General features: G+C 48.3%; 1 protein-coding gene across 1 annotated transcript in view; it reads right to left on the bottom strand.

Annotated features, from left to right (window-relative positions):
- Positions 1-576: 576 nt before the first annotated feature.
- kcng4a (potassium voltage-gated channel, subfamily G, member 4a) overlaps positions 577-10664 on the bottom strand; it is a 23776-nt gene continuing 13688 nt past the window's right edge. Inside the window, exon 3 of the mRNA XM_076985557.1 lies at positions 577-2434. Coding sequence (XP_076841672.1) covers positions 1571-2434 — 864 coding nt within the window. The 3' untranslated portion in view covers positions 577-1570. The remainder of the gene's footprint in view (positions 2435-10664) is intronic.

The following is a 10664-nucleotide window of genomic DNA, read 5'->3' as shown; positions in this document are numbered from 1 at the left end:
CCCTGCTATTGGAAGCCCATAACTGCACCTTTCGTAAGCTGCCAGCACTCCACCTTTCAAACTAATGAAACAATAACACATCGCTGGCTTTGATATATCTAATCATCTAACCATTACAACCAGCACAAAATGGGATGAATATGTGTAAAAGGTCAGGGATTCCACCATGGTGCACTCAGTACTTGTGGAAATACTGAATACTTGTGGAAATACTCAGAACTGGTAGAAATACTCCCAGAACTAAAGCCAATATTCTGCCATGTTAAATTCAGTCACAGTCGTTTGAATCCAGTGTGCTAGAGTGCCAAATTTACATATGCATTGTATTTCACACACACACACACGCACACGCACACGCACACGCACACGCACACGCACACTCACACGCACACGCACACGCACACGCACACGCACACACACACACACACACACACACACACACACACTTTAATGTGTATTTCAGAAAAAAGCTATGATGGGTGAGTGCCATCTCACACAAACAAACCACAAATAAATTCTGTGATCTAATGACTGGGAGGGTGAAGATTAGAAGGTTTCTCAGCACCAAAAGAGAGATCAAAGCAACACAGGCATCACTGCTGCGTTTATTTAGAGTTTATCTGTCCAAAATGCTACAAAGGAACAGTGAGATTAAACATTCCTGTGAAACAGATCTATCTCAACAAGGTAGAGGAAACAAAACAATAAATTTTGAGTAAAACTAAACAGCTCGTATGATGTGTGTATTTTAACTGGCTTGAAATGAAGGGTGTGTGAGCTGAATTTCTGACATAATGCAAAGCTAAAGGCTAAAACATACTTGCTGTTAACTACGCGTACGCGTACGCATCATGGCTGCTTCGCGTATCCTGCGTCGGTTTGGCGCGTAGGTCTTGCACGTCCTCCAAAAGTTAACGCGACGCGTACGCGAGGTGCAATACACACAAAACCGCTAGGGGCAGTGTAGCCGCTAACCAGCATCAAAATGGACACAACGATATCCAACGACACAAATTCGCCATTCTCACCACGTCTTTGATTTAACGGCCTTACATACCACCTACGAAGGGATCGCTGTCGTCGTTTTTTCTGCCGTGACCGTAAAATTACCCAAAGGCTAATCTCCTCGAGTGTTGCCATGTTTGCATCGTTAAAATACCGAAGCCCTTTCTACGTTCTGCCCTCTAGTGGACGCCTCCAGTTTCACGCGTTGCACATAGGCTAGTATGTTCTCAGTAACGTTCACAACGCAGCCGGTTGTGTACGCGAACGCATGGGCAAACAGCAAGTATGTTCCAGCCTTAAGCTGGCACAGAGAGTGTCCTGCGTGCGCAGGGATGGCTGTGGTTCCTCGTGGTGCTGAACAGAGTTCTATGATGAGGTCTTCAAGTGACCAAGGCTGAAAATGGTGCAGGCAGTCATTCAGATAAAGCTGGTCAGCTGATGGAAGACAAGGCAGCCCGACAGACCCAGACTGCAACCTCAGAGTGTGCACGTTCACCAGCAGGCCAGTCAGAGAAGCCGTGGGTGGTCGGGCTCGTCGGGGAGCGCCGAGCCATCCGTGCTCCCTCTAAAAGGCTCCTGCCGGGAGGGTGTGTCCGTTACTCCCCGAAGCCCCTCCCCCACTGTCGAGCAGAGACACGCCCTCAGCTGCCCTGGCAGTTTCAGGGTGTGAGCAGGGAGGGAAGCCCGAGATAGGATAAGCCCCGCCCCTGTCAGACTCCTCCCCCGGCGCGGGCGGGGCAGTGGAGGCGCACTCCTCCTTGAAGAGGCGGTCGTGCTCCTGCTTGAGCTCCTGGTAGGAGCGTGAGAACATGTGGAAGATGGAGGTGGCAGGGAAGGCCATGATGAGAATCCCACTCAGGATGCTGCTCAGAGCCACCACCTGGCCCGGGATGCTGCGAGGAACCATGTCGCCGTAGCCGACCGTCGTCATGGAGATGATGGCCCACCAGTAGGAGGCGGGGATGCTGCTGAAGTCCTGGGCGCCGGTCAGCTCGCTCTCGGCCAGGTGCACCAGCGGGGAGAAGAGCGTGACGGCCACGCACAGGAAGAGCAGCAGCAGACCGAACTCACGCGTGCTCCGACGCACGGTCAGCCCCAGCGTCTGCAGGCCCAGCGAGTGACGGGCCAATCGCATCACGTACAGGATACGCAGAGCCCGCAGGATTCGCAGGACCAGACCCAGCTTGTCCAGGTAGCCCCTCCCACCGGCCGGCCGCTCGTGCTCCGCCCCCGGCTCTGGCTCCTCCTCCACCACCAGCGAGACGTAGTAGGGGAGGATGGCCATGGCGTCGATGACGTTCAGCGGGCTGCGTGCGAACTGAAGCTTGCTGCGCGCCTGGACGAAACGCAGGACAAACTCCAGCGAGAACCACGCCACACACACCGTCTCCACCACGAACATACGGTGGCACTTCTGAGAACACTCGCCCTGCAGAGACACAGGGACGGGGAGACAGGGAGAAGTCCTAATTAATGAATCTTCATGCAAAAACACATGTTTGAATTAACTTTAGCATTAACTTTAGGTTCTTTGAAAGGGTTCGCATATCTGAATGTAAATGATGGACTGTCAGCTTTAGGAAGGAGAGATAACATTTTGGCAGAAAGATTGAGGTCAGGAGAAGTTGGGAGAGGTCCTGTATGGGAGGGAAGCATGAGGCAGATAAGGAGAGAGAGAGAGAGGACACATCACATCGTTAATAAAAAGACATTCTGTTTACATTCTGCATTCAAGTCACATTAGCTGATAAGTCGGGTAGAATCAATTAATTATCCAGGGCCAAAGGTCCCGCCCACCTACTGGGTGAGCAAACACACAAGACAAACACACTCCTACGGCCTCGAAATGCCCCTCCAGAGAAATCCAATTACATGCTGAAATACTAATCCCCTGCAATACGGCACACTCCTCCCTCTCTCCTCATCACTACTTCTCTCCTCATCACTCCTCCCTCTCTCCTCATCACTCCTCCCTCTCTCCTCACCACTCCTCCTCATCACTCTTCACCACTCCTCCTCATCACTCTTCACCACTCCTCCTCATCACTCCTCCCTCTCTCCTCACCACTCCTCCTCACCACTCCTCCCTCTCTCCTCACCACTCCTCCTTCTCTCCTCATCACTCCTCCCTCTCTCCTCACCACTCCTCCTCATCACTCCTCCCTCTCTCCTCACCACTCCTCCCTCTCTCCTCATCACTCCTCCCTCTCTCCTCACCACTCCTCCTTCTCTCCTCATCACTCCTCCCTCTCTCCTCATCACTCCTCCCTCTCTCCTCATCACTCCTCCCTCTCTCCTCACCACTCCTCCTCATCACTCCTCCCTCTCTCCTCACCACTCCTCCTCATCACTCCTCCCTTTCCTCACCACTCCTCCCTCTCTCCTCATCACTCCTCCCTCTCTCCTCATCACTCCTCCTCATCACTCCTCCCTCTCTCCTCACCACTCCTCCTCATCACTCCTCCTTCTCTCCTCACCACTCCTCCTCATCACTCCTCCTCATCACTCCTCCCTCTCTCCTCATCACTCCTCATTCTCTCCTCATCACTCCTTCTCTCCTCACCACTCATCCTCACTCCTCCCTCTCTCCTCACCACTCCTCAACTGTCCTCACCAATCTTCACCTGTCCTCCCTCTCTCCTCACCACTCCTCCCTCCCCCCCTCTCACCTCTCCTCCCTCTCTCCTCACCATTCCTCCCTCCCCTCTCACCACTCCTCCCTCTCTCCTCACCACTCCTCACCACTCTTCACCTCTGTCCTCCCCCTCTCCTCCCTCTCTCCTCACCTCTCTCTTTATCACTCCATCACCTCTCATGTTTGCATCTCTTTTTCTATTCTGTCATGTCTCTGCTCCTCAGTCTTGACCCTGACGCAGTAATAGACTCACACATGCATTCTTCTACATATTGTTCTCTATTTGTTAATGGTTTGTGTGTGAAGGTTAGTTTCAGGCACACACGCACGCACGCACACACACACACACACACACACACACACACACACACACACACACACACACACACACACACACACACACACACACACACACACACACAGTCAGCCAGTCCTCTATCTCCAAACACATATGAACAAAAACAACACACCTATGAACGAGGACGAACACCTTCCCACTTGTCAGGCTGTGAATTCCTCAACATTAACACACGTAGAACGCCCTGATCTCAACATTAACACACGTAGAACGCCCTGATCTCAACATTAACACACGTAGAACGCCCTGATCTCAACTGTAGGCGCCAGATGCCTATTTTATGCCTAGTTCGGAGTTTGCCCATGTTATGTGTATTTGGTGTTCATGTTTCATATTATAATATAATATTGATAAGATGTTTGATACTGGTTTAAATTTATGCTTAGTATATTTCATGGTTTTGTGAGAATATACGCAAAAGGATAATGTGGATTTAAAAGTAATTTTGGGAAGTGACGTGGTTGGCCTTTGGTGACACAGGTGGGCTAGGGCAGTGGACAGTGTGGTTAGAGGGACGCGGGAGAAGGAGGGTTGGAGGCTCACGGTTTTTCTGACCGTACGTGGAGCGTACCGTGTATCGTACCGTGGACGTAGTCACACTGTGGAACGATTATAGTGGAAACTTAAAAGGCAAAGTGTTCGTTTGTATTCGTTTTTATTATTATTTTGCATCAATAAAAAATACAAAACGTGACTTTTGTTGAAGATGTCGTTTACTTTTGGATCCTGAAACACGCGTCAGCCACAAAGCTCCGACCTAAAGAATTTTAGTTAGAATACCCTACATCTTTAGTCAGAAAAACCTCTCTGCTTCGTGTGGAGAAGGAATTGGAAAGGAAGAAAAAGAACTCGTTAAAAATCGTGAAAACCTCGGACAACGTTTTATCAAGACGAGAAGAGTAACTAACCACGAGACGAGTGGATGATCATTCTGGTAAGCTGCAACTTGTGTGTTATTTCGGAAGTTTGCCATTATGCATGAAGTTACTGAACAGTTAACTAGTGGAAAAAGAGAATCGAAAATGACAGAGAAAGCTGTCGAAGACAAGCTACACCGCTTAACACAGTCAAGGAAAGCTAAGCTAGGCCATCTAACTAGCCAAATTAGCCGGATTGAAACGCTAATGGGATTCGATGGTAACGTGGACACTGTTAAACAGAAATTGCGTGTGGACTTTCAAGACTCATTCAGAGAATTGTGTAAGATAAACGATGGTCTGCAACAATTAATGAACGAGGAAGAACGAGATAGGGATCAAAAGTCGTGGTTTAACCCTAATGCGAGCCGAATGCAGGGTTTCATTGAACATGTGGAAATGTGGATTAAAGCAGCTGCGGCTCGCGCTGAACAATCAAAACGTTGTGACTCCGAAATTCGTCCTTCGGACAGCGTGTCTGCCATATCGGTTGCCTCGAGCAAGAGGAGTAAAGGGCGCGAGACAGTAGCTGGAAGCAGAGTATCCACCACTTCTTCAAAACTTAAGCTTAAAGCAGAGATGGAGAAAGCTACATTGCTCGCAGAGGCAACAACTTTGCAACAAAAACAAAATTTACAATTGCAAGAAGCTGAATTAAAAGCAAAAAGGGAACAATTAGATCTGCAAACACTTCTTGCAGCAGCGGACGCAAAAATAAAAGTTTTAGAAAATTATGAAAATGAATGCTTTTCACAAGTGAGCCAAGCGTCACGCCATTCATCACGCAATTCATTAACTATTGAGTCTGGATACATACAACGGCCTGTAAATCGAAATCCAGTCAGTGACAATACAAGTGCACATGGTCAATTCATCCCACTACAGCCTCAGCCTATTGCTGTGCAGCTTCAGTCTATTGGTGCGCAGCAGCCACAGTTTACTGGCACATGGCAGCCTACAGCTATCCCTGTAGCAGGTGACCATGCAGTTGAAACACTCTGCGGTGTTATGGCTCGTCAGAATACAATAACTGAGATGATGGTGAAACAACAGAAAACGATGAGCCTGCCACCATTAGACATTCCCACCTTTAGTGGTCACCCCCTTGATTACAACACATTTGTAAGGGCATTTGAGCATGGTGTAGAATCACGCACTGAAAGCCCTAGGGATCGTCTCTATTTTTTAGAGCAATTTACGAGTGGTCAACCTAAAGAGTTGGTGAAGAGCTGCCTTCATATGAAGCCACAAGAAGGCTATCAGAGAGCAAAAGAGTTACTGAAGGAGCACTTCGGCAACGATTACAAGATTGCTGTAGCCTACATGAACAAGGTGGCAAACTGGATGCCTATAAAGCCAGAGGATGCTGACGCACTGAATGCCTTTTCACTCTTTCTGACAGCATGCCTCAACACCATGACTGAAGTGAATTATATGGAAGAGCTTGATAATGTTGCAAATTTGAAGGCTATTGTGTCGAAGCTTCCTTATAAGCTACGAGAAAGGTGGAGAGGTGTCGTATTTGGTGTGCAGGAGCAACCTGACAAGAGAGTCAAGTTCAAAGATTTGGTAGAGTTTATTAGCAAACAAGCCAAGATCGCTCTGCACCCAGTCTTCGGAGACATAAAAGATAGCACAACATCTAAAGCACCTACACTTAGGCAAAACAATAACAAAGAGCAGAAGAAAGGCATAATTAAAAGGTCATTCACTATAAGTGCTAAACAGTTGGACAAACAGGAGGCAAACACAGAGTCAAAGAAAAACACGGACTCAGAGATGACTGTCACAAAGACGTGTCTCTTCTGTGATGGTGAACACAACTTGGACTCGTGTACTAAGCTTAAAGGCAAGCCACACAAAGAGAAGATAAACTTCCTGAAGAGCAAGGGATGTTGTTTTGGCTGTTTAAAGCAAGGCCACATGAGTAAATCCTGTAAGGCAAAAGTCAGCTGTCAGGTGTGTTCGTTAACGCATCCAACATTGCTGCACATAAAGAAAAAAGGCATCGCTGATGAAACAAACACAGAGACACAGAGTTCTGAAACGCAAACTATACTCAGTGCCTTCGTTGCTGCAGAATCCGAAGGTGGTGGGCTGATTGGGGCCGGAGGAGACGACTGCACGCTGGCGATTATTCCCGTACAGGTTAAAACCAAGAGGAGAAACGCGGTGGTGCAGACGTACGCCTTCTTAGACCCAGGAAGCTCGGCCACATTCTGTACCGAAGCCTTGATGAAGGAGTTGAAGCTCACTGGAAGAAAGACCAACATACTGCTGAGAACTATGAACGAAGAGAAACCTGTTTGTACTCACATATTGTCAGGCTTGAAAGTCAGCAGTTTATCCGGTGAGGAGTTTATCGATCTTCCAGATGTTTTCTCACAGAAATCCATACCTGTTGGAAAGGAAAACATACCGAAACAAAAGGATCTAGAAAGGTGGACCTACCTTAAAGGAATACACTTACCTCATATCGAAGCCGACATTGGATTGCTCATAGGAGCAAATGTGCCCAAAGCTATGGAGCCATGGGAGCTGGTGAGCAGTATTGGTGATGGGCCATACGCTGTGCGAACCAAGCTAGGCTGGACTGTAAATGGGCCTTTGAGGGAAACGTATAGCAGTCAGAACAAAGGAAGACTAAAGAGGACAACAGCAAACCGCATATCAGTCAGCAGTTTGGAGAACCTGTGGCTACAACAATTCAAAGTGGATTTTCCAGAATGTGGAAAACATGAAGAAGTGGAAATGTCCAGGGAAGACCATCAGTTCATGGACATGGTCACGGAATCTGCTGTGTTGGTTGATGGTCATTACTCCTTGTGTCTACCACTCAAGAACAGATTGGTTCACATGCCAAATAATCGACCAATAGCTGAACAGCGAGCACAAAACCTAAAGCGGAAGTTTCTTCGAAACGACAGCTACAGACAGGAGTATACAGACTTTATGGAAGACCTGATAAAGAAGGGCTGTGCAGTGCAACTTTCAGAGGATGAAATGATGCACAAAGAAGGGAAGGTGTGGTATATACCACACCACGCCGTATACCACCCTGTCAAACAGACACTAAGGGTTGTGTTCGATTGTGCAGCATCGTATCAAGGCACATCCCTGAACGACCAACTCCTTCAGGGTCCAGACATGACCAGCAGTCTGATTGGTGTTGTGATACGATTCAGACAAGAGCACGTTGCAATCATGGCAGACGTGGAAGCAATGTTCCATCAAGTTAAGGTGTCTGATGAAGACTCTGACCTTCTCAGGTTTCTCTGGTGGGCAGACGGCGACTGCAACCAGGCGTTGACGGAGCACAAGATGACTGTGCACCTATTTGGAGCCACATCTTCGCCAAGTTGTGCCAGCTTCGCTTTGAGGAGGTGTGCCGAAGATCAGAGTGGGCAGTTCAAACCCGAAGTGGTTCAGACTGTCTTACAGAACTTTTACGTAGACGATTGCCTCAAGTCTGTTGCTACAGAGGAGGCAGCTGTATCCATGTGTCAAGACCTCATGAGGATTTGTGCTAAAGGAGGCTTCCGCCTCACCAAATGGGTGAGCAACCGACGGAAGGTACTTGACTCCATTCCCAAGTCTGAATTGGCAAAGGAAATGAAAACATTGGATCTGGATCGTGACGAATTACCTATGGAGAGGGCTCTTGGTCTCAACTGGTGTGTTGAGTCAGACGTATTCAAATTCAAGATCACCATCAAAGATCGCCCATTCACCAGGAGAGGACTTCTCTCAGTCATTGGTTCAGTCTATGATCCATTAGGCATTTTGACACCCGTAGTCTTGCCAGCGAAAGCTATCCTGCAAGAACTATGCAGACTGAAGATTGGATGGGACGACGACTTACCTGAGCAAGTGAAGAAGCAGTGGACGAACTGGCTAACTAGTTTTCCTGCCTTGGAGAATTTCTCAGTGGCCAGATGTCTCAAGCCTGAAGAATTTGGAAGATGCGTATTCGCGCAATTACATCACTTTGCAGACGCGAGTGAGGATGCGTACGGGTCGGTCAGCTACCTTCTCCTGCGCAATGCAGACAATAAGACGCATTGTGCGTTCATGATGGGCAAGTCCAGAGTAGCGCCTCTTAGGCCTCCTACGATTCCCCGGATGGAATTGATTGCGGCTACGGTAGCCATTAAGATGGACGGTGTCCTAAGAAGAGAGCTTCAACTGGATCTTGCAGAATCAACATTTTGGACTGATAGTACGGTGGTACTCCAGTATCTGCAGAACGAGACCATGCGTTTCCGTACGTTTGTGGCAAATAGAGTTTCGGCTATCCTAAAAAACTCTGATGTGGAACAGTGGAGACATGTCAGCACCGACGTGAATCCAGCCGACTGCGCCTCTAGAGGGCAAAGAGTGGATCAATTCCTGAAGAACACCACATGGGTGTCTGGACCTGAGTTTCTCCACGGTCCCGAAGAGAATTGGCCCAACACTCCATTGAGCCACACACAACTTACGTCAGATGATCCTGAGATCAAAAAGGTCACAGTGAATCGAGTGGAAGTGGAAGAGAATGTCACTCCCTTCGAAAGACTAATCAACCACTTCTCATCCTGGATCAAATTGAAAAGAATCGTGGCGTGGTTCTTGAAGTTGAAGGCCATGCTGCGATGCCTCTGTCTAAAACACAAAGAGCTGTGTGCAGTTGACACTAAAAACAGTGCAGTTCAAAGTGAACAGCTGATCCAAAGCCAGATTGACCACTTCAAGATGAGCATTGGACCTACTCAACTTTCAGTGGAAGACCTGGAGCAAGCAGAAATTGACATAATCAAATTCTGTCAGAAAGAGAAATATTCGGAGGAGATTGCAGCTTTGTGCAAAGGTCAAAGCATAAAGCGCAGTAGTCACTTGTACAAGCTAAACCCAGTACTTCAAGATGACCTGTTGAGAGTAGGCGGAAGACTGAGTCGTGCAGCTATGCCAGAAAGTAGCAAGCAGCCAGTCATCCTGTCCAGAGACTTTCACATAACAGACTTACTCCTCCAACAGATTCACTTGAAGACTGGGCATGGAGGGCGCAATCACATGCTCTCTGAGCTGCGCCAAAGGTTTTGGATTCCGAGCGCCAACATGGCTATTACAAAAGTGATTGGGAAGTGTGTGACGTGCCGCCGCTTGCATGGGAAAACTGGAACCCAACTTATGGCTGATCTTCCACAAGAGCGAGTGATTCCTGATGACCCACCTTTCACTCGAGTTGGTGTGGATTATTTTGGACCATTGGAGGTCAAGCGTGGAAGAACCATCTTTAAAAAGTATGGAGTCATATTCACTTGCTTAGCCATTCGCGCAGTGCACATCGAGTTGGCCTCGTCATTAGACACTGATTCGTGCATTAACGCGATTCGGCGCTTCATAGCGCGAAGAGGACAAGTGAAAGAGGTTCGCTCGGATAACGGGACAAATTTTGTTGCTGCCAATCGTGAGCTGAAGGCAGCTGTTGCCGATTGGAACTCCTCAGAGTTTCAGCATCTGTTCCACCAGCATGAGATCAAGTGGACGTTCAACCCTCCTGCCGCCTCGCATCACGGTGGAGCATGGGAGAGGTTGATACGATCAGTCAGGAAGGTGCTGAATTCAGTTGTGAGAGAACAGATCCTTGATGAGGAGGGCCTTCTTACGGTCCTCTGCGAGGCAGAGTCGATCATCAACAGCCGGCCGATCACCAAGGCATCCAACGATCCGAATGATTTAGAGGCTTTGACACCTAATCATTTGTTAA

This window comes from Brachyhypopomus gauderio, chromosome 2, assembly GCF_052324685.1.
Source record: "Brachyhypopomus gauderio isolate BG-103 chromosome 2, BGAUD_0.2, whole genome shotgun sequence".
NCBI classification, from domain to species: Eukaryota; Metazoa; Chordata; class Actinopteri; order Gymnotiformes; family Hypopomidae; genus Brachyhypopomus; species Brachyhypopomus gauderio.
Note: the sequence above shows the minus strand (reverse complement) of the source record. Positions and strands in the feature narration are given on the sequence as shown.